Genomic DNA, 27,272 nt, shown 5'->3' with positions numbered 1-27,272 from the left:
CAGGCTACCAGCTGGTTTCCTCAATAAAGGCCTTTTGAAAATGAACCCACTCTGATTTCATTCTCTTTAATGTACTTCCTCGCTTCCTTCATCTATCCTTCACTTCACGTTTCAGCCTTTTATCCAATGTCCTTACTCATGCTTTGGCTCAAGGTCGTTCTACCTCATTGTTTCTATTCTGGATTCATCTGAACAAAGCTCATGGATTTATTTTATTTATTTAATTTTTGCTTTAATTTACAGTAATATAAACATTTTGCAAATGTAATGGCCTCCAGCATAGTTTTCACAAATCTTAGGTGTCACTCAGACCTTAAAGCATCCATCCCATTTAAAGAAGTGAGTACAAGACATGTTCAATACATGACAATACTTCACTTCCTCAAAACACTGGCTGGATGCTTTCTTGAACATTTCTATCCAAAAGAGCAGAGACAGACTTTAGAGACACATGCAAATACAATACAGATGAAGCACCGGACCGGAAACTGGAAAAACAGCTTCTTTGAACGTTCAAGGAACAGAACCAAGTCTGCTTACATCCATGATCTGTACAGGCTCAGATGCTGATGGAACCCTTGAGATCTTTTGATATGTGAGATCATTTAGGTCATATTACATAGAGTAGATTCTCAAGTGAAATGTAAGTAGGTCCACAAGTTTTTAGTCCTAAAAGTCCTAAAACCACTTGACCTTTAATAGTCCTCAGTTCAAGCATCCAAGGATCAAGAAGGTTGGCACTATCCTTCATTTCATTACTGAATCCCATGGCCTCTTACATGTCCAGTTCACTGAAGCTCTCTATTGGAAGCATGAAGCAATATAGAACAAATTCAGACTACAACCAGCTTTCAAAGGTTTTAAACATTTTGGTACTCAGTGTGCAGCAAGAAAAGTTTGAACAATTGCACAGTTAAGATCAGCAGGTCAGGATTTTGATGAAGGCTCGCCGAAACTCGATGTTGAAAGTGGTGTAAATGACCGGATTGAGGGCGCTGTTGACGTAGCCAAGCCAGGTAAAGGCGCTGTACAGCTCAGGTGGCACGTGGCACTTCCGACAGTGAGTGTTCAAGATGTGAGTCACAAAGAAGGGCAACCAGCAGATGAGAAAGACGCCTGGAGGATAGCATAATAGCACACAGTGGTAAAGAAACTAGGTATGAACTCTTAATTAAATCATCAAACAAACATGGTGTGCTTATAGATTAATGCTGTTAAAGGTTAGACCTCTCACAGCTACTCTTTCTAAGATCCACCAGTGAACTTGAAGCGGTTTTCTGAGAAAATAAATAAATAAAAAGGAGCAGTCAGACTTAGGACTTAGCAAACCATCAAGCTCATTTTATAGATCCTGACTTCATTTGGATGGCTGAATGACACTCATCAGTGTTCCCCAGATGATTTTGCTCCAGGCTGGCAACTAAGACAGCCCGTGCAGAGAATGATGTCCGAACTGTGATCCTGTTGCTTTTAAATTCTGGGGTGTATAAAGGTAACAACGAGATGGGTTAGTGAATCAATAACTATCATCCCTCACCACCTTTTCTTCAAAAAAATTAAACAGGTGGTGAGCCAGAATGACATTCCAATAAAGGTTTATCAGTGAGATACAGTTCATGAGAGCTTTGGTGTCTATCTGGCTTGCAGCCAGATTCCTAGGAGCAGGTGTGCATTATCTTTCTTCAGCAGATGAAGAGTTGGAGCTTGTGCCAGGTGCGCAGCAGGAAAGCGAGATAGCAGGTAAATGACTGCATCAGCTAAGAACTAATCTGCATCGACTGATTTTTTTTTTCCATCAGCAGCTCTTCATTGATTCATGCAAATAAACTTGCTGAAAGTTCTATACCAATGCAGTTATTTTGTCAGGTTCACTAGTTATATACACTCACTGTCCACTTTATTAAGAACACTTGTACATCTACGTATCCATGCAGTTATCTAGTCAGACAATCATGTGGCAGCAGCATAACATCATGCAGATACAGGTGAAGAGCTTCACATAATGCTCACATTACATTAATGGCATTTAGCAGATGCTCTTATCCAGAGGGATGTACAACAAACCCAGAACAACCTGGCAAGCAGTTAGATGCCTTGCTCAAGGGCAGTTCAGCCATTCCTGCTAGTCCAGGGAATCAAAGCAGCAATCTTTTAGCTCCAAAGCTGCTTCTCTAACCATTAAGCCCTGGCTTCCACTTCAAACACATCAAACACCAGAATGGGGAAAAACGTGATCTCTGTGACTTTAACCATGGCTTGGTTGTTGGTACCAGTTTGACTATTTGAGAAAGTGCTGACAAGGTTTTATTTGCCCCATCCTGTGCAAACTCTATAAACTATTCTGTGTGAAATTCCCAAAAGATTAGCAGTTTCTCAAATACAATCTTAGAAAATAAAGTACATTATTGTACCCTTGGGGTACAACAGCTTGTCTCTGGAGCAGTACCTTCTAAAGTACTTATTTGTACCTTTTATGTACTTTTTGGGAACATCTATGTACATTTTTGGCCCTAAAAAGGTACACATAGTTACCTTGAAGTCCAATAATGAGCCTTAGGGGGTACATTAGTGTAGACTGGACCTTGGGGGACAGAAATAGACTCCAACTGTACCCCTATTTCTGACAGTGTCAAATTGGCTTATCTGCTACCAACATCCATGCCACGATTAAAGTCACAGAGATCACACTTTATTCATTCTGATATTTGATGAGAACATTATCTGAAACTATTGACCTGTATCTGCATGATATTTTTGCTTTTTTTTGTTGTTGTTGCAAACTGGATGTAAGTGTACATAGGTATACAATTACTTGTTTTGTATAATTTTGTCAGACACCCTTAATCCCGGGCGGCACGGTGGTGTAGTGGTTAGTGCTGTTGCCTCACAACAAGAAGGTCCGGGTTCGAGCCCCGGGGCCGGCGAGGGCCTTTCTGTGCGGAGTTTGCATGTTCTCCCCGTGTCTGCGTGGGTTTCCTCCGGGTGCTCCGGTTTCCCCCACAGTCCAAAGACATGCAGGTTAGGTTAACTGGTGACTCTAAATTGACCGTGAGTGTGAATGGGTGTCTATGTGTCAGCCCTGTGATGACCTGGCGACTTGTCCAGGGTGTACCCCGCCTTTCGCCCATAGTCAGCTGGGATAGGCTCCAACTTGCCTGCGACCCTGTAGAAGGATAAAGCAGCTAGAGATAATGACATGAGACTCTTAATCCTGGCAATCAATAGAAAGGGATGACCATAGGCCCACCACTGAACAAATATTATTTAAGCGGTGGATCATCAGCACAGAACTGATACTGCACTGGTACCAGTGTAATAACAGGTACAGCAGTGTTGTTAGGCTTCAAATAATTTAGTACACACTCCTGCCTTGTTGGTCTTTTTTTGTTGGCATACAGCTGGAAGCTAAAGTTCTTCTTTTTTTCATGTACAGCATGTGTGAATTTTCCTTTCGGCTTTATCAAGGTTAGTTAGCTGGGACTTAAAGCTTAATCCAACAATGGTGTCAGTGATGTTCCTCCAGGAAAGTGCGATCTTTCCTGGATCTTGTGCATAAATGCACAAGCTCAAAGAGTCACATGATTGGTTAGTGTCACTTTGACTAACAGGAGAAAAAGTAATACCATCCCTCCCACCCAGAGATTATGGCTTTTTTTAGTTTTATTCTCTTGGAGTCTTGGGCACAGATGGTTTCAGCAATATTGGAATTCAAACTGTCCATTATGTGACCACAGGACTGGTGTTGGCGAGAAATATTTGCTTGATGTCAAGGATGTTTGTACAGTTCATGCCTGCAGCAGTACTCACCCAGTACAATAGCCAGCATCTGTGTGGCTTTCTTCTCTCTGGACTGTCGGTTCCTGTAGCGGCTGTGGTTGTTGCTCCGTGAGACTCGAACAGGCTGAACTGTAGTGCGAGGGCGTCCGTTAGATAGCTCCTTCACCTCACTACTCCTTGTAATCGCTTGCTCTTCTTCTTGTCCCGCTTCTTTCTCACGTTTGGGCTCGCGTTCAGTACATGCGAAGGAGGCCTTGCTGATGCTGCAATAGTTTGGCGTGTCCACCGGGGGAAGGAGAGAGTTATCAACAGGGACGGTCTTCGATCGTTTACGCCGTAGACATCCTGAGAGCAGCCTGGGACGAACTACCTTCTCTGTAGTGTCCTGGAAAGATCACAATTCCAATAACAACATATATGAGACTATTTGTCTGAGTCATCCGTTAGATATTACAAATTGTCAGTAGAGAGGATACAGAGCAATACTCAAAACCAGAACAGTATTCCAACAACTTCTAGAAATTAAAGGTGCAGTGTGTAATATATAACAGTGTTTATAACCCTTTAATAAGTATAAAAAACATGATTCACAATACAGTATATTGTTAATTTCTTCATTTCAGAGTTTTTTTCCTCTGAGTCTAAGATTAGTGCCGCCCTTAGTTTAACCGCTATAAGAAATACAACACGGTAATTTTCTTTTATAAATCACCTGCTGGTGATATAGTTTTATTCACTTATCAGTCTAAACTAATGATATCCTATTTGGTAAGAAAGTACTAAATGAATCTATACAGCATATCAAAACAAGACCTCTCTGCATCTCCTGCTTCATTCTCATCTCATTTGGTCTGCAACCTGAGTGTTCTCAGTGCCATATTAACCACCCTGTTCACTGTTAAGGTTATCTGTTGGGATGAAAATTGGTGTGAAAAATTGGTATGACTGTGCAGCATTAAGAGCCTGAGAGAGGAACGGAGCACCCAGTGTGACAGCGTGACATGCTGTAAGAACATCCGCTTCAGGATTGCAAATTTTCAGCTCGCATCTCACCTCCCCAGGGGTAATAATACAGCATGACAAAATGGACTCACTGAGCTAAATAAAGAGCATCCTCGACTGCCATTCATTACAGGCAGGAATCACTGGGCGCGCACACACCTATTTCAGTAGTGTATAAATTTATACCAAGTGTCAAAAGTTTTAACACACACAAGATATACACACATTTACCACGTTGATCCTGATTGGAGACAGGTCGCGTCTGTCTTTTCGAGCGTCCTCTTGCAAACAGGTCTCCTTAGGGAGAGAGTCAGAAAGAAAAGTAGAGGGAATAAGTGTGAGAGGAGGAGAAAGAAAAGACAGAAAAGGCAGAGAAGGTTTAAGAGCAAGCTGGGAAAGAGAGTGGGAAGAGAAAAAAAGGGAAAGAAGAACAATCTTTCACCTATTACACATGACTAGATGACTTGCACACCTATAGTTTATGAAGCTTCGACCTGCTGGCGATATCTCTACTTAATAAAAATAGTGTGTGTCTTTAAAGCTAGACAGCCTTTCAATTTCATAAAATCAGTGAAATTTAGTTCCCTCTGAAATTTAGTCATTGTGATATATGTTTATTTCTGCAATATCTAAAAAAACAGGCCATTCTGTGGCTGGGAAATTATTTAATTTGAGGGGATTCCTGAGCAAATAATATGCATGAAATCACTTTCTTCGTGCAGTCAAGCAGACAGAGGAAGTCCGTGTGCGCATGCGCAGGTTTACCTTCATCTTTTGGGTTTTACAGCAGCTAGCATCCACAGTGTTGCATTACTGCCATCTACAGGTTTACCTTTGACCGTGCACTGACAGTTCCATCATTCTGTCGCTAAACGAACAGCTGATCACACCGAGGTGCTCGCTGACCACCGATATTTATTAGTTTGGTCCTGCGTTTCCTTTCCTTCGCAACATCACATGTTTTCTTCTCACTTTCTATTACTGTAGTCGGTCTTTCATGTTTCATTCACACACTCACATCCTCCATTTTTCTCTCCCGTTTCAAATTTGTATCTCACAATGCCTTGCACGAAAGGGGAAAGCCCACCATGTGATGCATGACATAGTATCTTGAATTGGGTCATGGTGAAGCAGGAAAAAATAGCAGAGAATTTAGGGCCACATGGCCCTAAATTCATTAATTGTTCTATTTTTAAAAAATTAATAAAATTGGAAGTCTGTGATTCGAATTCAGTAGGTTTCGGTCCACTAAACAAAAATAATTGGGTGTTGGGAAAATTCTTTTAATGACCTACACTTGAAAAATCTGAAGGGCAGTCTACCTTTAACATTTAGTAACAAGATCCTAATGCTTAGCCGCAGCTTAGTAAGAAGGCGTCGGAATGGGATAATTAAGTTTTGTGTTAAGTAAGTTGTGTTGTGCCCGTTTACAGATGTGTGTGTGCATGTTTGTGTATACAAACATTTTATGGTAACCATCAGGCGCTCATCTGTTTTAGCTAAGATGAAGAACAGACTAAGTAACGATTAGATTAGATTAGATTAGATTAGATTAGATTAGATTAGATTAGATTAGATTAGATTAGATTAGATTAGATTAGATTAGAACTTTACTGATCCCTTTGGGAGGGTTCCCTCAGAGAAATTAAAATTCCAGCAGCATCATTACAGGATAAACAGAGAATAGAAAATAGAGAAAACTTCTAGATAAATTAAGTATTTACATATACAAATATAAAAAAGAATAAGATATGGGAAAAGAAGAAAGAAAAAGAAGGAAAAAAGTCCAGCAGGAGAGGTATTGAACATTATATTGCACATTATATTGCACATTTATATTGCACATTGTCCAGTATTGCTTTTTGTCAGGCTAGGCTAGGCTACTGCTCCTTCCCGTCCTCTGTCCTCCTGTTACCCTTCTTCCCCCCCAGAGAGTGGGGAGGAGGAAGTGCACATACTGTATACATGCAGCATATAACATTTGCTTTGCATAAGCAATATTTTTTTTATGCAAAAAGTGTACAAAATAAACAAAAAACAAATATCTCACTTTTAAGTAGGGATGTCACCAGCAAGGTTCCATAATCCACCTTTTCATGTGTACACAGATTATTAGGCAATAAATAAATCAGCATCTTTAGAATTTAACACATATTAACTTTAATGTTTTTGAACAGCTGTGAATAAACTTCAACCAACCGACATAAAAAGTCTCATTCACATTTAAGCAAAAGTATATGCCCCCTTTTACTTACAAACACAAATGTGGGCTTACAGTCACAGTTTCAAATCTCCTATTGGCTTCTTTTGAGCTTTTAAATGGCTTATATAAAAGTCATTTATAAAGCTTATAAATATAGTGTATAATTCATAAAAACATCATATAAGCCTTGTTAGAGGACACAAGATTAATTAAAGCCACTGTCCAAAGGGTTTTAAATGTTTCAAAAATTACACTAAAGATCTGTTATGTTATAAGCATTTGTCAGAGGCAGATTTAAGAAATAAATAAAATATATACTTTTTAATTACTGCTACATTTTACAAAAACACGTGAACTATGTGCGTGTGTGTGTGTGTGTGTGAGAGAGAGAGAGAGAGAGAGAGAGAGAGAGAATCAGCAAGATGTGTAAGCAATAGGAGAGCTGGCTGAAAAAAGATTGAGTTTTCATATAAGCCAAAACATTGCATAGTAAAAAAAAAAAAGTATACATCTAGGTGCATGGTGATCGTGACATCTCTACTGCAGCTATCACTGACACTCTACAGTTACTACCAGCCAATTATCCACTACTAGATCTAGACATGTCAATACACTGTTGAAGATGTCTCGTATCTCGTATAGAAGTCACTCTGCTAGCTCCTTTTCCTTTCACAACTTAAAAAAATGCAAATTAAAAATACTCACCATGAACATGCATTCTACATGTATTCTACTGCTATAAACTATTATTCTAAAAATGGGTGCCAAAATAAATAAATAATTGTTAGCTAGAGGCAAATTCTCTCACAGTTGCTCATGGGGAAAAAAGTCTAGTTTATTTGGTGGATTAAAGCAGGTAGATGCTGGAAACATCTAGCTCATTCTGATTCGTACATAGGGTTAGCCAAAATAAAAAGCCTCCAGTTTTACACTAATGGCATTTAGCAGACACTCTTATCCAGAGTGACATACAACATACCCAGAGCAGCTTGGTGAGCAGCTGAGGGTTAGGTGCCTTGCTCAAGGACACTTCAGCCATTCCTGCTGGTCCAGGGAATCAAACCAGCAACCTTTTAGTCCCAAAGCTGCTTCTCTAGCCATTAGGCCATGGCTTCCCATGTGCCAAGGGTTAGTCCCATTCACTTCCAATAAATGTGAATTTTCAGAAAACTGATTTACTACAGCTAATTTAGAAACTAAATTGAAGTGCATTATATAATAAGTTGAAAAAATTCCAGTCAACCTGTGCTGTGGTCAGATCTAATAGCAGTGTAAAAATTCTCCCTGGAGGATGAGGGATAGCAAATAGCACTGAAATGGTCATGTTGGAACAGTTCCAAGGTCTCAGCTCAATTTCAAAGGAACGACAAGGAAACCATGTTGATGTTGAGAAGGGATTTGGTTTAGATTGATCTGCTTCAGTGATAGATGATGCTTTCTGACATGCTTTGCTGGGCAAAACGGGTCTGAAATGGAGAAATATAATACAAATTTGAGATGTGATCCAAAACTGACATGCTATGCTGGAACACAAACACTTTATGCATAAGTGATTCTTCGATTATTATCTTATGGCCTCTTGTACGTTTTCACAATATCTGAACACACTGATATGGTCTGGAATTAATTTCAGGTTGGGGCCATGATCTGTGTGATCTTATTTTAATAACATTGACATAAATTACCTATATAACAGTTCCAAGATGCAAGAATGTTATTTTTCCCCATTTCATCCCTAATTTGGTCAGCTGCCACCCACCATCCAGCTCTCTCCTGTAACTTGACAGCTACCAACCAGGGAGGGTGAAAGCTAAAACATGTTTCCTTCAAGACCTTCGACTTGCTGCTTATGCTGTGCCTCAGGGCAGAGTAACAAACTCAGAGGAAAGTACTATTTAGCCTCTTCCTCATACATGAACTCACAGACACCCGTGTTTGGTTAGAGTTACCATCCCTTCTACCCAGACTCCATGACCAATTTTGATGTCTTGGTTCCCATGGCATCATTGGGATTTGAAATTGTGTTTGAATAGTATGAATACCACTTGGGATCCTGGGAAAGTTGCTTTTAATCTTATAAATCCCTCCTTTTTTCCTTCTCATGCATTAGAGCTCCAGCACTTCACCTATGGTCACTTCAATATCCCTGACCTAAGAGTGTCGCTAGCTGACTAGACGCTTCCTTCACCTTTTATGAACATTAATATAGTGCAGCTACTGAGCAAAATATCTCATCTCATCTCATCTCATCTCATCTCATCTCATTATCTCTAGCCGCTTTATCCTGTTCTACAGGGTCGCAGGCAAGCTGGAGCCTATCCCAGCTGACTACGGGCGAAAGGCGGGGTACACCCTGGACAAGTCGCCAGGTCATCACAGGGCTGACACATAGACACAGACAACCATTCGCACTCACATTCACACCTACGGTCAATTTAGAGTCACCAGTTAACCTAACCTGCATGTCTTTGGACTGTGGGGGAAACCGGAGCACCCGGAGGAAACCCACGCGGACACGGGGAGAACATGCAAACTCCGCACAGAAAGGCCCTCGCCAGCCACGGGGCTCGAACCCGGACCTTCTTGCTGTGCGGCGACAGCGCTAACCACTACACCACCGTGCCACCCTGAGCAAAACATTATTATTATTATTATTATTATTGATTTGAAACATCTAAAATCATCTGCATTGTTTGTGTGTTATGCTAACTCTCCATATTTTTCAAATATTTTAAACCTGAAGTCCCTTTCAAAGACACCCCCCGTCTTGCTACACCTCGGCATGAACGTGTGTTATTCTTACTGCAGATGGCAGCGTGGCTCCGAGCGGAGCTTCACTGCTGGTTTGCCGGAAAGTTATCCTCTTCCTCCTCCTCCTGAGGAAGATGTAGATGCGCACGTAAACGAGCAACGTCACCACAAATGGAAGATAGAACGACACTACAGACGAGTAGATGACAAAATCAGGGTTCGATATGGAGCACACCAGTGGATCGTCTGCAAACACAAATATAAAAATAAAAATACATTTTATAGTACTTGTGGTACCAATAGAAAGTGCATATAAGATCTTAAACTGACTCATCATAACTATGTCATTAGAAGTTGGAGATAAACTAATGGAACCATCCTTATTGTGTCTTTACTATCTACTAGTAATTGACATGATTAGTAATTACAGTACCGTCCACCAAAATGAGCTCATTTTCAGTTGTGCGCTAGACATTAAAGCCATGACGTGATCCCATTTGGGGGTAATGGAGTCAGCTTGGTCTTATCATGTAATTAATACACTGTACAAATCTTTGGACTGCACAGCTGAATGATCTTGTTTCTATGGTGACATAATCAAACATCTAATGCCTAATCAGACAAGACCGAGCAGAGAAGAGGTAATCTATTGTGAACTAATGTGAGAAAGCTGCTGTTTTAATCCTAAAAGGCTTCTTTGTATATCATCCATTTGATCTCAGCCAGAGACTAATTAACTGATCACACCGATTAAGTGACTGCAGTATTTGCTCTGCATATTCCATTGAAAATCCTGTTCTGAATCAGACTGAAAGGTCTCAATGGTATTGGCCATGAAAAAACAGCTCAGCTCTGAATGGTATTTACTGTTGACTTTTGATCTAATATTCAGAGTTACGAAGCAGTGAATCCCAGCTTTGATTCCAGTCAATCAGCACACACTGTCATTCAAGTCTGATTCCATTATCATGAGCTGTTCTCACTTATAGCACAATGCTGTTCAACTGTTGATTCGGACTAGTCAGAAGGTGTTCATTAATTTTTTTTTAAAAATAACAGCAGTTCTGATAATACTGAAGGCTGTAATTTACAGGTTTGTCTCGCAGGTTTATATTAATGTACTTATTCTAATATGTGATCATTTCCATAGTAGTGGGTAATTCATGACGACTTGCATTGTACATAATCGAAGTCTAATACTAAGCAAAGTAAAAAACATGTTTTTACTTAACAAAGAAAATGTAGAATGGTTGATATTGTGTTATTCTGTAAGGAAACATTTATTTAACTTTTATGGAACAAGTCTCAGGTGGCATGGTGGTGTAGTGGTGAGCACTGTTGCCTCACAGCAAGTAGGTCCTGGGGTTGATCCCAGTGGCCAACAAGGACCTTTCTGTGTGGAGTTTGCATGTTCTCCCCATGTCTGTGTGGGTTTCCCCCACAGTCCAAAGACATGCAAGTTAGGCTAATTGGTGGCTCTAAATTGAGTGTGAATGGTTGTCTGTGTCTATGTATCAGCCCTGTGATGACCTGGTGACTTGCCCAGGGTGTACTCTGCCTCTCACCCATAGTCAGCTGGGATAGGCTCCAGCTTGCCTGTGACCCTGTACAGGATAAGTGGCGACAGATAATGGATGGAGTGAGTCTCCAGTGTCATTGTTTTGTAACAGGTTTTTTTAAAGCAACAAACAGCTTTTCTTTGTCTGATTAACTTCAATAGAAAATATGGGAGTAACTCGTTATAGCTGCTATAACATAAGTGCCAGAGTGCAGGTGAGGCACAAACTGCAGCTGAAGCCAAATTGGTTTTTTTTTTTTAGAATTTTTTTGGGCTTTTTTCACCTTTTTATTGGATAGGACAGTGTAGAGACAGGAAATTAGCAGGAGAGAGACAGGGAGGGATCAGGAAATGACCTCAGGTCAGAATCAAACCCAGGTCCCCAGATTTATGGCATGGTGCCTTATCCAACTGAGCCACGATTAGGTTAGGGGACCATGGATAGCAGGTTTGAGATATGAGACGTGGAATGTTAGTGCCATCTTGCTGTGAGGAGAAGCTCGAGCCTGTGCGAGACCTTGTTGATTCTGCGTAATATCTTGAATGAATCTGGCTTGAATCTGCTTTGCAACTTCTTACAGGAGTTGGGTAATCTGAGGTTCTTTGTGGAAACCCATACTTTATCACCTGGGGCATACTTGGGAGTGGCGCTTCTGTGCTTGCCAGAGCAGCATTTGTACTTGACATTGATGTCCTCTTGATGTACCTCCTCCCATATCTGTTGGCTCCTCTGGAACCAATGGCTGGAATATGCATAAGGGTGTCATCCCAAGGAAAAAATGGAGGTTGATATCCGAGTACACACTGGAACGGGGTTAGCTGAGTGGCTGAATGTTTGAGAGAGTTTTGTGCATACTTGGCCCATGGAAGGAATCATGCCCAATCCTTCTGGTTTCTCATGCAATATATATGGAGGAAGCAGCCCACTTCTTGGTTAGCTCATTTTACTTGGCCATTGGGTGATATCCACAGGTGAGACTAACTGATACTCCCAGCTTATCCATGAATTGTGACCATAACCTTGAGATGAACTGGGGGCCCTGGTCACTTACTATGTCTTTGGGGATACCATAGTAATGGAAGATGTGAGTGAATAGCAATTCAGCTGTTTCAAGTGCAGTGGGTCGACCCGGTAGTGGGATGAGTCTGAGTGTCTTTGAGAACCTATCAATGATGACCAGGATGACAGTGTTGCCTTGTGACTGGGGTAGGTCAGTAATGAAATCAAGGGCAATGTGTGACCAGGGCTGCTGGGGTACTGGGAGAGGACATAGTTTGCCAGCAGGAGGAGCTCTGGGAACCTTGGCTTGGGCACAGACGGAGCATGAGGAGACGTAAGGATGAATGTCAGAAATCATGTTCTCCCACCAATACTTGTTTTGGAGGAGCTGGTAGATGTGATGGGTGCTGGGGTGTCCAGTGGCAGGAGAGGAGTGTGCCCAGGTGATGAGTTTGCCTCTATGTCTGGGTGGAACATGCAAAAGTCCTGGTGGGCAATTTTCAGGAGGATTTGTGTGCCAGTCTGATCTCTCTGTCTATATCCCAGGTTATTGCTTGCAGGAAGCATTCAAGAGGCAAGATGGTGGTAGGTTGTGTGTAGGTTCTGATGAGTGTGGTGAGGATGAGTGGATTTGGGAGAGAGCATCAGCCATGGTATTTCGAGAACCGGGATGATAGAAGATGTTAAATTGAAATCATGTAAAGAACAGGGCCCATCTGGCCTGACAGGGGTTCAGATGTTTTGCTGTTTTCAAGTACTCGAGGTTCTTGTGATCTGTCAGGATTGTGAATGGGTGTGCTGTGCGTTCCAACCAGTGCCTCCACTCTTTTAGAGCCAACTTAACTGCCAAGAGCTCTCAATTACGGATGTCGTAGTTTCTTTTGGTGGGGGTGAGCTTCTTTGAGCAGAATGGTATGGGGTGCAATTTGGGTCACTCACCAAGGCACTGGGACAGAACTCCCCCAATCCTATTTCAGACACATTCACCTCCACGATGAAGGGTTTGGAAGGGTCTGGGTGCTGCAGTATGGGAGCTGTGGTGAAAGTGGTCTTTAACTTGTTGAAAGCTTGATTGGCTGAAGGATTCCAGTGGCGGCATCAAGGTCCATTCTTCAGTAGAGTGGTGAGAGGAGCTGCGATGGTGCTGAAACCATGGATGAATTGGCAGTAGAAATTGGCAAACCCCAGAAAGCATTGCAACTCCTTAAATGACATAGGAGTGGACCACGATGTCACGGCAGTGACCTTGGCTTGGTCCATGTTCACCCCCTCCAAACTTATAATGTAGCCCAGGAACAAGACTGGGCGAACATGAAACTCACACTTCTCTGCTTTAATGTATAGGTGGTTCTGGAGCAGGCGAGAAAGCACTGACGTGCTCAGGGTGGGTGTTCTCATCTGGGGAGTAAATCAGAATGTCGATGTAGGTGATAACAAACTTCCCCAACATGTCCCTGAACATGTAATTGATGAGGCACTGAAAGACACTGGGAGCGTGGGTCGTCAGATGGTACTTTTGAACTATCGCAGTGTTTATAAAGTTTCCCTCCGCCCCTGAGTCTATGAAAGCAGAGAGCACATGGGTCGACCCTGGTAGCTTTAATACTACTGGCACTTGGAATGACTGAGTTATAAGATGCGTCAGAACTCACTGGGTTAGTTGAGCTGGCGGTCCTGCTTGGCTGGTGGTCTCGTGGGGGTCAAGTAGGGCACTGGGAGATCAGGTGGCCAGCTTCTCCACAGTAAAAGTAGAGGCCCTCTCACCTTCTCTCTCTTTCGGATCATTTAAGTCGAGTGCGGGAGACTTCCATCGGGGTCACAGAGTTAGTGTTAGGAGGAGTAGGAGGTAGTTGGAGTGAGGATCATTTGTGGAGGAGATGACCCAAATGTATGGCCAGGTCGATAAGCGAGTCAAGAGAAAGATGTTTGTCATAGCATGCCAGTTCGCTGAGTACCTCTGGACGCAAACCTTGGCAAAATGTGGCTTTCAGGGTTGGCTTGTTCCAGCCGCTGCCAGCGGCTAAAGTGTGGAAGTCCAGTGCATACTCTGCTACACTCCTTTCTCCTTGATGGATAGTTAACAGGCTCTCTCTCCAACTTTGATCCCCTCTGGCTCATGGTCGAACACTCTGGTAAAAAGCTCCAGAAAATGTTCATATGATGTGATGTGTTCGCCCCCATGCTTCCACACTGCGCTTGCCCACTGGAGAGCTTTACTGGTGAGAAGACTGATAAACTGGGAGATCTCCTCATCTGTTGCCCCTGGGGAGAGAAGAAAAATACAAGGAACACTGAAAAAGAAATCCTTTACAATGGGACGCTTCCCCAGAAAACTTTTCCAGCAGAAGAATACTTCGGGTCGTGCCGGAAGGAAAGGAGGGGCGTGTGAGGATGGCCTGTGACACCACAGCAGTGAGTTGTGTCATCCTGGTGTTGAGATCACTTATCATCTGCTGGTGCTCTCCTAACAGTTGCCCCTGCGGATGGATTGCAGTCTGCTTAGCCTCCTCTGCTGCATCCATGATGGTGAAGTATCCTATCAGAGTGCAGGCACTTACAGGTGCATGTGCAGGGGAGAGCAGGTGTGGCGCAAACTGCAACTGAAGCCAAATCGTGAGGCAGAAATCGTAGTCAGGACAGGTGGAGGTTGATCGATCAGTAAACAGGGTAATGCGGGAGTGTGGGAGAGACGAGGAAACGAGGTCAAGAAGAAACGAGAACAGTGGTCTTTATCAGGAAGTCAGTCAGGAAACCAAATGTCTCAGTATAGTCAGGTATGGGATACAGAACGATACTTCATGATGTGTGTTTGTGACTGCTGAGCTTATGTAGGGAAGGTGATTGCAGGATAATTGGAGACGGGTGATGTAGTTAGAACTCTGGTGACCGGGGGGGGAGGGGAGGAGTGTAGTTCAGGGAAGTGTAGTTCAGAGCAGCCATGTTTGGAGGTTGCGCCAAACTCAGGTTTTCAGTGCTGTTACCATAAGCGATAACTGGAACTAACTTGTTTTGTGGACATTCCACAATATTAAAATGTACCACTGGTATATGAATGAATTTTTAAAAATATGATGTGTTCTTCAATAAATAAAAATTGTAATTGTTGGCAAACTGCTGTGATGTAAGATAAATAGTAAAGAGGAATAAAGCAATTTGTGACATGCTGTTACAGGAAAATAATCAACTGTGCTAACAGTCCACTTAATAAATTCTGAAAAACTAATACAACTTTGTTTTGTAAAGCAGTAAAATCGAATACTGTATTAGAAAGGTCAGTTTCAGTTAATAATCATTAAAGCATAACAACAGCACTGTGTTAGGAAGGTGCATATTAAGATTAAAATAAATTGTGGTCACACAAATGGGAATCCCAAAGTACAGTGGTGCTTGAAAGTTTGTGAACCCTTTAGAATTTTCTATATTTCTGCATAAATATGACCTAAAACATCATCAGATTTTCACACAAGTCCTAAAAGTAGATAAAGAGAACCCAGTTAAACAAATGAGACAAAAATATGATACTTGGTCATTTATTTATTGAGGAAAATGATCCAATATTACATATCTGTGAGTGGCAAAAGTATGTGACCCTCTAGGATTAGCAGTTAATTTGAAGGTGAAATTAGAATCAGGTGTTTTCAATTAATGGGATGAAAATCAGGTGTGAGTGGGCACCCTGTTTTATTTAAAGAACAGGGATCTATCAAAGCCTGATCTTCACAACACATGTTTGTGGAAGTGTATCATAGCACAAACAAAGGAGATTTCTGAGGACCTCAGAAAAAGCGTTGTTGATGCTCATCAGGCTGGAAAAGGTTACAAAACCATCTCTAAAGAGTTTGGACTCCACCAATTCACAGTCAGACAGATTGTGTACAAATGGAGGAAATTCAAGACCATTGTTACCCTCCCCAGGAGTGGTCGACCAACAAAGATCACTCAAAGAGCAAGGCGTGTAATAGTCGGCAAGGTCACAAAGGACCTCAGGATAACTTTTAAGCAACTGAAGGCCTCTCTCACATTGGCTAATGTTAATGTTCATGAGTCCACCATCAGGAGAACACTGAACAACAATAGTGTGCATAGCAGAGCTGCAAGGAGAAAACCACTGCTCTCCAAAAAGAATATTGCTGCTCGTCTGCAGTTTGCGAAAGATCACGTGGACAAGCCAGAAGGCTATTGGAAAAATGTTTTGTGGATGGATGAGACCAAAATAGAACTTTTCGGTTTAAATGAGAAGCATTATGTTTGAAGAAAGGAAAACACTGCATTCCAGCATAAGAACCTTATCCCATCTGTGAAACGTGGTGGTAGTAGTATCAAGGTTTGGGTCTGTTTTGCTGCATCTGGGCCAGGACAGCTTGCCATCATTGATGGAACAATGAATTCTGACTTATATTGGTGAATTCTAAAGGAAAATGTCAGGACATCTGTCCATGAACTGAATCTCAAGAGAAGGTGGGTCATGCAGTAAGACAACAACCCTAAGCACACAAGTCGTTCTACCAAAGAATGGTTAAAGAAGAATAAAGTTAATGTTTTGGAATGGCCAAGAGTCAAAGTCCTGACCTTAATCCAATCGAAATGTTGTGGAAGGACCTGAAGCGAGCAATTCATGTGAAGAAACCCACCAACATCCCAGAGTTGAAGCTGTTCTGTATGGAGGAATGGGCTAAAATTCCTCCAAGCCAGTGTGCAGGACTGATCAACAGTTACTGGAAATGTTTAGTTGCAGTTATTGCTGCACAAGGGGGTCACACCAGATATTGAAAGCCAAGGTTCACATACTTTTGCCACTCACAGATATGTAATATTGGATCATTTTCCTCAATAAATAAATGAGCAAGTACAATATTTTTGTCTCATTTGTTTAACTGGGTTCTCTTTATCTACTTTTAGGACTTGTGTGAAAATCTGATGATGTTTTAGGTCATATTTATGCAGAAATATGGAAAATTCTAAAGGGTTCACAAACTTTCAAGCACCACTGTATCTTTGGAATTCTATGAGTGATACAGGACTATAAACATCTGCATCTTTACCTGTGGTGTTGAACCCAAATAGTAAAGGGCAGGAGACAGCGAAGGCCAGGATCCACACTGTGGCTATCATAACTGACACTCTTTTACGTGAACTGTCAGTTGTGTTGTAGAGTACAGGCATCACCACGGCTGTGTACCTGCATAGAAACAGACAGACTGTTCAGAAAGGTGATAAAGGAAAACAAAGGAAAACATTAGGTATTTTAAGGAATGGATATATACCAACGTTAAATGCCATCCTCACAGAAATTGAACAATCAAATATATGTCAATCAATTAAAAAAATGTATATAGTAGTATGATTATAATAAAGGTGTGTTGAGAGCAGCAGTCAAAAAAGAATGCAAAGCAAAACTTAATATGGCAGCTGAGTACTACCACTTCTCAAATATAAATGTTAATATTTTAATACAAAATGTCCCTGTCAAAAAAAAAATAAAATAAATAAATAAATATATATATATATATATATATATATATATATACTGTATGTCTCATCTCATTATCTCTAGCCACTTTATCCTGTTCTACAGGGTCGCAGGCAAGCTGGAGCCTATCCCAGCTGACTACGGGCGAAAGGCGGGGTACACCCTGGACAAGTCGCCAGGTCATCACAGGTCTGACACATAGACACAGACAACCATTCACACTCACATTCACACCTACGGTCAATTTAGAGTCACCAGTTAACCTAACCTGCATGTCTTTGGACTGTGGGGGAAACCGGAGCACCCGGAGGAAACCCACGCGGACATGGGGAGAACATGCAAACTCCACACAGAAAGGCCCTCGCTGGCCACAGGGCTCGAACCCGGACCTTCTTGCTGTGAGGCGACAGCACTAGGCAACAGCGCTAACCACTACACCACAGTGCCGCATACAGAGATGTTTTGTATTAAAATATTAACATTTTCTTACTCACCTGGTATTTGTGCCATCTATTCTACTGCCCCAGGGGTTTTCATTATTCAACACGCTTGCTCAAAATGAAGAGCTATTTATTTATTTCCTCTTAAAATATGATTATTATAGCAGAGAGATTTGTGTGATTTTGCTTACTTGCTCTCAGCAGGTTTGAGGCTTTCTTAGTAATGGTGTATTGCTATTAATAATAAATTACAGACAAGTCCAGGGCAGGTGTGTTATTAGCACTTTCACCCAGCAGGCTGCGTCAGGCTTCAGGTTTAAAGTGCTTTGATGACAGGGTATGGAGTAAAAAGAGTAATGTAGACAGGTAAGCTAGATACTGGAATGGATTAGAAAGAAAGGTTAAAAAACAGAAAGACACACGCAGGATGTGTGAATATGGGTTCTAATCAAGCTAGCTTTCTCTTTCTAAGCAGAATTAATATTAATGTCCTCATTTTGTAATCTCACCCATTTCCCGCCGTGCAAACAGACCTTTTATTTTCCTTGGTTTAGCCTATACCTCTCTGTGTCTACTGACTGCATTTGGAATTGTCGCTGAAATAATTCATATGATAATGGCAATGATGATAAAGGTTCAAACCGCACCATTCACCTCAGAGTGTAATTAAAATCCCCTCAGATCCACGAACACCCTCACTATTTGCAAATTAATTAACTTTGAAAGTTAATTAAAAGTGTCCATTTTATTGTGATAAATTGTGGCCCGTTTCTCAGAAAATCCATCCATTATCTGTAGCCGCTTATCCTGTCCTACAGGGTCGCAGGCAAGCTGGAGCCTATCTCAGCTGACTATGGGCGAGAGGCAGGGTACACCCTGGACAAGTCACCAGGTCATTGGAGGGCTGACAGACACAGACAACCATTCACGCTCACACCTACAGTCAATTTAGAGCCACCAATTAGCCTAACCTGCACGCCTTTGGGGGAAACCGGAGCACCCAGAGGAAAGCATGCAAACTCCACACAGAAAGGCCCTTGCCAGCCGCTGGGCTCGAACCCAGCACATTCTTGCTGTGAGGCGACAGTGCTAACCACTACACCACCGTGCCGCCCCTTCTAAGAAAGTCAGCAAATCAATAATTAAAATGAAAGTAAATTTATAAACTATACCAACTCCTGATGGGCTGTATTGCGGTTATCATAAAATGCATAATGGAAAAACAAATCTGTTTTCTATTTAATGATTAACATTAATGTATAAAAGCCTTACTGTCTGAGTTATGCTTTTTATGAGCAGACTATGAGCTTTGAATGAGAGTCAAATCAGATCTGCCCTTGAACTATGCTCCTTTTTATCAATTAATCATCACATTCACACACATCACATTATCTCTAGCCGCTTTATCCTTCTACAGGGTCGCAGGCAAGCTGGAGCCTATCCCAGCTGACTACGGGCGAAAGGCGGGGTACACCCTGGACAAGTCGCCAGGTCATCACAGGGCTGACACATAGACACAGACAACCATTCACACTCACATTCACACCTACGGTCAATTTAGAGTCACCAGTTAACCTAACCTGCATGTCTTTGGACTGTGGGGGAAACCGGAGCACCCGGAGGAAACCCACGTGGACACGGGGAGAACATGCAAACTCCGCACAGAAAGGCCCTCGCCGGCCCCGGGGCTCGAACCCGGACCTTCTTGCTGTGAGGCGACAGCGCTAACCACTACACCACCGTGCCGCCTCAATTAATCATAAAACAATACATTTAATACAAATGATTCTTAATTTGGGCAGCATAGTGGTTAGCACTGCTGTCTCACAGCAAGAAGATTCTGGGTTTGAGCCCAGCAGCCGATGGGGGCATTTCTGTGTGGAGTTTGCATGTTCTCCCCGTGTCCGCGTGGGTTTCTTCCGGGTGCTCCGGTTTCCCCACAGTCCAAAGACATGCAGGTTAGGTTAACTGGTGACTCTAAACTGACCATAGGTATGAATGTGAGTGTGAATGGTTGTCTGTGTCTATGTGTCAGCCCTGCGATGACCTGGCGGCTTGTCCAGGGTGTACCTCGCCTCTCGCCCATAGTCAGCTGGGATAGGCTCCAGCTTGCCCACGACCCTTCACAGGAGAAGCAGCTATAGATAATAATAATTAGATAATCAGATCTGGCCTTGAACTATACTCCTTTTTTATCAATTAATCATAAAGCAATAAATTTAACACAAATGATTCTTAGCTTGGGCAGCATGGTGGTGTAGTGGTTAGCACTGTTGCCTCACAGCAAGAAGGTTCTGGGTTTGAGCTCAGCAGCAGATGGAGGCCTTTCTGTGTGGAGTTTGCATGTTCTCCCCATGTCTGCGTGGGTGTGCTCCAGTTTCCCCCACAGTCCAAAGACATGCGGTTCCACAGTTCAAAGACGTCCCCTACAGTTCAAATTCCATGATTGTGTTGCCTTATGAATAATTTTGTAATTGTTTTTCAGCATTGACTCTTATGGCCTTTATACACTGGATACAACATGAAAATGTGATGTGAAAATTTCAAAATCAATATGCAAAGTTTTCACACACAGAGTATGCACACCAAGTCCAATGCAAAATTTTTAATATTTCATGTTCTAGTTTCTGCCTGCTTCATGCTGCTTTTGTGCTGTGACTGTCAGTAGTGACACCTTTTTGCTTTAGCCAGCATTAACTTTTTCAGCAGTTTGTGCTACAGTAGCGCTTCTGTGGGACTGGACCATATGGGCTAGCCTTCGTGCCTCATGTGAATCACTCAGCCTTCGGCACCCATGACCCTGTCGCCAGTTCACCGGTTGTCCTCCCTTGGACCACTTTTGTTCGGTACTAACCACTGCATACCAGGAACACCCCACAAGATGTGCCATTTTGGAGATGCTCAGACCCAGTCATCTAGCCATCACAATTTGGCCCTTGTCAAAGTAGCTCAGATCCTTACGCTTGCACATTTTTCCTGCTTCCAGCACATCAGCTTCAAGAACTGAATGTTCTCTTGCTGCCTAATATATCCCACCCTTTGACAGGTGCCATTGTCTCATCTCATCTCATTATCTCTAGCCGCTTTATCCTTCTACAGGGTCGCAGGCAAGCTGGAGCCTATCCCAGCTGACTACGGGCGAAAGGCGGGGTACACCCTGGACAAGTCGCCAGGTCATCACAGGGCTGACACATAGACACAGACAACCATTCACACTCACATTCACACCTACGCTCAATTTAGAGTCACCGGTTAACCTAACCTGCATGTCTTTGGACTGTGGGGGAAACCGGAGCACCCGGAGGAAACCCACGCGGACACGGGGAGAACATGCAAACTCCACACAGAAAGGCCCTCGCCGGCCCCGGGGCTCGAACCCAGGACCTTCTTGCTGTGAGGCGACAGCGCTAACCACTACACCACCGTGCCGCCCAGGTGCCATTGTAATGAGATAATGTTATTCACTTCACCTGTCAATTATTTTTTTTATTTTTTTTAAAATGGCTGATCGGTATATGTGTTAGGCAACAAAATCTCATTTTTACAAAGTTTCTTTGCTGACAACTTCAGGCTTGAAAGTAAAAGCATTTTTTCACAAAGACGTAGCCAATACACAAAACGTGGTCCATGCTAATCCATGAGCATCAATGCTAATGTCCTGGCACGAGGACATTAAGGGCATTCTAATGATTTGCTTGTATTTAAAATGTATTTTTTAAATTAATAATTTAGTTTCAATCTATAATTTGGCTAACAGGCTTGTACTTGGGTGGCACGGTGGTGTAGTGGTTAGCGCTGTCACCTCACAGCAAGAAGGTCCGGGTTCGAGCCCCGTGGCTGGCGAGGGCCTTTCTGTGCGGAGTTTGCATGTTCTCCCCGTGTCCGCGTGGGTTTCCTCCGGGTGCTCCGGTTTCCCCCACAGTCCAAAGACATGCAGGTTAGGTTAACTGATGACTCTAAATTGACCGTAGGTGTGAGTGTGAATGGTTGTCTGTGTCTATGTGTCAGCCCTGTGATGACCTGGCGACTTGTCCAGGGTGTACCCTGCCTTTCGCCCGTAGTCAGCTGGGATAGGCTCCAGCTTGCCTGCGACCCTGTAGAAGGATAAAGCGGCTAGAGATAATGAGATGAGATGAGGCTTGTACTTTCAAAGTGACCCTGTCAATCAATATCACCAATAAAACATCACTGAAAATGAAGACAATAGGAATGAAAGAATTTAATTTTCTTATTTTCAGAAAATTCCTGAAGGCTTATACATAACATGAATGTGAACTAAAACATACACTTTATGACTTATAATGGCTGAATCATGAAAAAGGATGTTTCAAGCTATTGGACTCACACTTTAATGTACCAATTATATTACTTTTTACACATTAATGTAACAATAGTATGACTTTTTTTAAATTCAAACTTAGTTTACAGTCGACTGGTTTGTTGTATGGCCTGTCAGATTACATTGCAAGTCACAGTAGCTACTCAATAATAATCAATTTGAAACTCTCTTGGAGCAACTGCAGTCTTCCATATACAGTATCATGTTAAATTCTTCATTACAGCGAGCCCCAAGAATAATTAATGGTGATGTTACCTGTCGATGCTGATGGCACACAGGTTGAGGATGCTGGCTGTACACATCATCACGTCCAACGTCACAAATATATTGCAGTACAAACGGCTAAAGAGCCAAGAGCCACCAACCACCTGCAAATGAAGCAGTTTTACATGCATTCTCAAACTCTCAGCAACATACTGGAATGGATCCTGACTAGACAAATACTGTCTCTTTCAACATCATTACAAAGTAGCAAGATGAGTGCAATTTTGTACATTTGGATAGCTCTTATCTCCCATATGAGGCAATGCACAAGCAGATACACAGACACATCTCATTTTCTATAACCCTTTGTGAAATGCAGTGGTCATGGATGGTTGAGTTGTATCTAATAAAGCCCTGGTAGAGATGCTTCAGCACTGCATCACATATTCTGCTTTCACCAACAACTGCATAATTTTGTTCTCTATTGCAAATAGTGCTATTTCTGTGACGCGCTCAAATGAACCAAGAGATTTAGTGTTAACAGATTTGCTCCTCTGAAGTATTACAGAAGCCTCCCGTTTACTTCAGGTTTATACCATGGCGCTGTTGAATTGTTAAGTGTATTGCTGGTGAGGTTAAGACTCTGTTTATAGCTGCTATAATGTTTACCCTAACTAGAACTAACTTGCTTCTCAGATGTTCCACAACTTTAAATGTAACTACAAAAGGTAAGGTGGCAAGAAGGTTCTGGGCTTGAGCCCCACGGTCGGCGAGGGCCTTTCTGTGTGGAGTTCAAATGTTCTCCCCTTGTCTGCGTGGGTTTCCTCCGGGTGCTCCGGTTTCTCCCAAAGATATTCAAGTTAGGCTAATTGGTGGCTCTAAATTGTCCATAGGTGTGAGTGTGAATGGTTGAGAGGAGAAAACCTCTATAATAATCCAGTAGAAGGCAAAGGGGACATACGTAGGTCTAACATTACTACTGTAATGTTCCCTAATCCCTAGACACTTTTACCCTGTCCACACTAGGGATTTTATACCGATACGAAACTACTTTCGTACCGCAACACCTGTCCACGCTAGCAACTATACCGGTACTGTAGCGGTATAACTGTATTGGTACGAAACCCACAAATGTATGGGTTTCGTACCAGTACAGTATCGGTACTGTAGCGCTTCGCTGTAGTGTGGACAGATGAAGCGGCTCTGTATTGACACAAATATAATGTGCATGCGCAATGAACCATTCCTACTTCTTCCGGCAATACGCACGTGCTTTCCAGCTGTAAATAAAACGTCAAAATGGCTCAAAACGACTGTGGAGCTACATGGAGCAAAGAAAGGGGGAAAAAGGAGGGAGGAAGAAAGGAGGAAGGGGGAAAAGGGAGAGAAAGGGAGATTCGTTTTCTTTGTTTCTTTCTCAACTGCCTCACGTGTTTTATATGATTCGACTGAATAAATGACCACCAGAAATACAGACTGTACATTGACAACAAAAAGCACACACACGTTGTTTCATCCGCCATATTCTCAGAAGGAAGTTACTCGGTAACCACGGAAACATTTCGCGCACGCGCATTTCAACTACCGTGAAAGAAAACCGCAAACATTTCTCGCTAGTGTGGACAGATGCACTAAACTGTACCGGTATACTTTGTATCGATACAGTTATACCACTTTCGTACCGGTATAAGTGTGAACACAGCATTTGATGACTGAAGCCGTCAGAGCAGCCATGTCACTGTAGTGATATGCCAAAATGGATGGTTAAAAGGTAATAAATTAAAGTTTGTAATTTTTGGCAAATTGCTGTGGTATAAGTAGAACAACACTCTTCATGACATGCTGTTTTTGGAAAATAATCCACATGCTCATAACAACATGCCTCTAATGGTTTTATTCCTTAAGTTTTACCATCTACAGTAGATATAAAAAGTGCACACACCCCATTAAAATGATAGGCTTTTTTGATGTAAAAAAATGAGACCACAATAAATAATTTCAAAACTTTTCCCAGCTTTAATGTGACCTATAACCTGTACAATTCAGTTGAAAAACAAACAAATCTTTTCGGGGGAAAAACATAAAAAATAAAAAACATACAATAAGCTGGTTGCATAAGTGTGCACACCCTTAAACTAATACTTTGTTGAAGCACATTTTGATTTAATCACAGCATTAGTCTTTTTCGGTCGGAGTCTATCAGCCTGCCACATCTAGACTTGGCAATATTTGCCCACTCTTCCTTGCAAAAGTGCTCTAAATCTATCAGATTGCGAGGGCATCTCTTGTGCACAGCCCTCTTCAGGTCACCCCACAGATTTTCAATCAGATTTAGGTCTGGGCTCTGGCTGGGCCATTCCAAAACTTTAATTTTCTTCTGGTGAAGCCATTCTTTTGTTGATTTCGATGTATGCTTTGGGTCAGTGTCGTGCTGAAAGATGAAATTCCTCTTCATCTTCAGCTTTCTAGCAGACACCTGAAGGTTTTGGGCCAAAATTGACTGGTATTTAGAACTGTTCATAATTCCCTCCACCTTGACTAAAGCCCCTGTTCCAGCTGAAGAAAAACAACTATCATGGGCTCATTTTTTTTTACATCAGAAAAACCTATCATTTTAACGGGGCACGTACTCTTTTTATATCCACTGTATATTCTTTACTCTTACCCGACCACCAGCCCCCTAATTATTGATGCCACTTGTTAGTCTGAATTATGTTCATTGTGTCATTTTTCCATTATCTCTAGCCGCTTTATCCTGTTCTACAGGGTCGCAGGCAAGCTGGAGCCTATCCCAGCTGACTACGGGTGAAAGGCAGGGTACACCCTGGACAAGTCGCCAGGTCATCGCAGGGCTGACACATAGACACAGACAACCATTCACACTCACAGTCAATTTAGAGCCACCAGTTAACCTAACCTGCATGTCTTTGGACTGTGGGGGAAACCGGAGCACCCAGAGGAAACCCACACGGACAACATGCAAACTCCACACAGAAAGGCCCTCACCGGCCACGGGGCTCGAACCCAGACCTTCTTGCTGTGAGGCGACAGCGCCAACCACTACACCACCGTGCCGCCCCTCATTGTGTCATAATTATATACCCTATTGTTACTGTGAGTTGGCCTAGTGGTTAATGTGTCTGCCTCTTGACCAGGAGATCACGAGTTCTACTTGTGGTCAGGTCATACCAAAGACCATTATAAAAAATGGCACCTCCTGCTACCTGGCAAGGCATGCTGCAATACAGATGTGAGTGGAGAGTCAAACTCCTGCAGTTACCAGAGGAACCCCCCCCCCAATTTGTAACCCTAGCTGTGTAACAGGTGAGAGGCTGAGGGCTATAGAAATGGAGATTGGCACTGCCCAATGTGCTTTAAGGGCCTGGTTTGTACAAAGACAGGAGACTGTCTGGGAAGACCAAGTCCTGGCATGTGAGGGACTTTGATACCCCATTGTCTGCCTTTGTGTTTTACAAAGTTTCTCACCTCCATGAAGCTTTACTTTCCAGTACTTTGTCCAAATTGCTTTGGGAGCTGTCTTCTAGTTTGGCTTTTGCCCATTTTGTACAGAGTGATTATGTATTTGCCTGTGAATCCTGTCATTTCTTTGAAAACCTTGCCCATGGTCATGGGCTCAGATTGCAAATTTTGCTGTTGCATCCTATTACCTCAGACACCAAACCAGATGGAGTGACTGGGACACAACAACAACATCCATCAATCAATTCGGTACTAAAATGAAATATAGCCACGCTCGCTCTCACTCACTCACTCACTCACTCACTCACTCACTCACTCACTCACTCACTCACTTCAGTAACCACTTTATCTTGGTCAGGGTCAGTGCATCTACATGATAAATTTGGTTGTAGTTTCTCTGTGCTCACCTCTAAATAGACAACCCAAGGCATGACCAGCGAAGCCACCAGCAGATCAGCCACAGCCAGACTAACCACAAGGTAATTGGTTGTGGTTTGAAGCGACTTCTCTCGGACCACTGCCAAGCACACCAGCACATTCCCGAATACAATTGCCAGGATAAGTAGTGAATAGAGCATGGCATAGTAGTTGCGCACCCCGTCCTCCACAGCTGGCCCCAGGCTGGTGTTCAACATTACACTGGCAGATCGCTCCGAGTCATTCCACCACCATTCACTGCTGTGTAACATTGCCATGGACAGTAAAACCTGATAAATAAATAGGATTAAGTAATCAGAGAGGAGAATATCTTCAAAATATTAATAAAATTCCAGTGAGTCCTATCAGTTCTGGGCAATTCCATGTAAATGTCAACCTCACCATGCAAAAATAAAGCAACATGTAATACATCAAAACCACTCCCAGAGATCTCACCTAGGCCTGTATTTTACAGATGTGAATAAGTTGAACCAATTTGTAACCAACCTAATATGTCACTGTCAGTCTTTCTTTCTTATAATGTAAAACCCAAGCTAAAATCAACTTTGATCATGTACAATTCTATATTATTGCCACAAGCCACAGAAATGTATGCTAAAATCCACAAAAC

At 42.4% G+C, this 27,272-nt stretch overlaps 1 protein-coding gene across 1 annotated transcript; it reads right to left on the bottom strand.

Annotated features, from left to right (window-relative positions):
* Positions 1–919: 919 nt before the first annotated feature.
* drd3 (dopamine receptor D3) lies at positions 920–26,919 on the bottom strand. Its single transcript, XM_060900870.1, has 7 exons — positions 26,632–26,919; positions 22,796–22,908; positions 17,334–17,470; positions 9,786–9,979; positions 5,005–5,076; positions 3,808–4,162; positions 920–1,116 (listed from the first exon to the last, which is right to left on the bottom strand). Exons 1-7 carry the CDS (start codon positions 26,917–26,919, stop codon positions 920–922), a joined length of 1,356 nt encoding a protein of 451 aa, XP_060756853.1.
* Between the last annotated feature and the right edge of the window lie 353 nt (positions 26,920–27,272).

The sequence above is a fragment of the Neoarius graeffei genome, chromosome 19, assembly GCF_027579695.1.
Source record: "Neoarius graeffei isolate fNeoGra1 chromosome 19, fNeoGra1.pri, whole genome shotgun sequence".
NCBI classification, from domain to species: Eukaryota; Metazoa; Chordata; class Actinopteri; order Siluriformes; family Ariidae; genus Neoarius; species Neoarius graeffei.
The sequence above is the reverse complement of the archived record's forward strand: the minus strand, read 5'-3'. Positions and strand labels throughout refer to the sequence as shown.

Excerpts from the sequence above, each read along its gene's own strand:
- drd3 (XM_060900870.1), bottom strand. The coding sequence starts at position 26,919 with ATGGCAATGTTACACAGCAGTGAATGGTGGTGGAATGACTCGGAGCGA. Across the intron at positions 17,471-22,795 it reads TGTGCCATCAGCATCGACAG|GTACACAGCCGTGGTGATGC; the intron begins GTAACATCACCA and ends GTTTCTATGCAG. Across the intron at positions 9,980-17,333 it reads ATTTGGGTTCAACACCACAG|ACGATCCACTGGTGTGCTCC; the intron begins GTAAAGATGCAG and ends TTGTGTTTGCAG.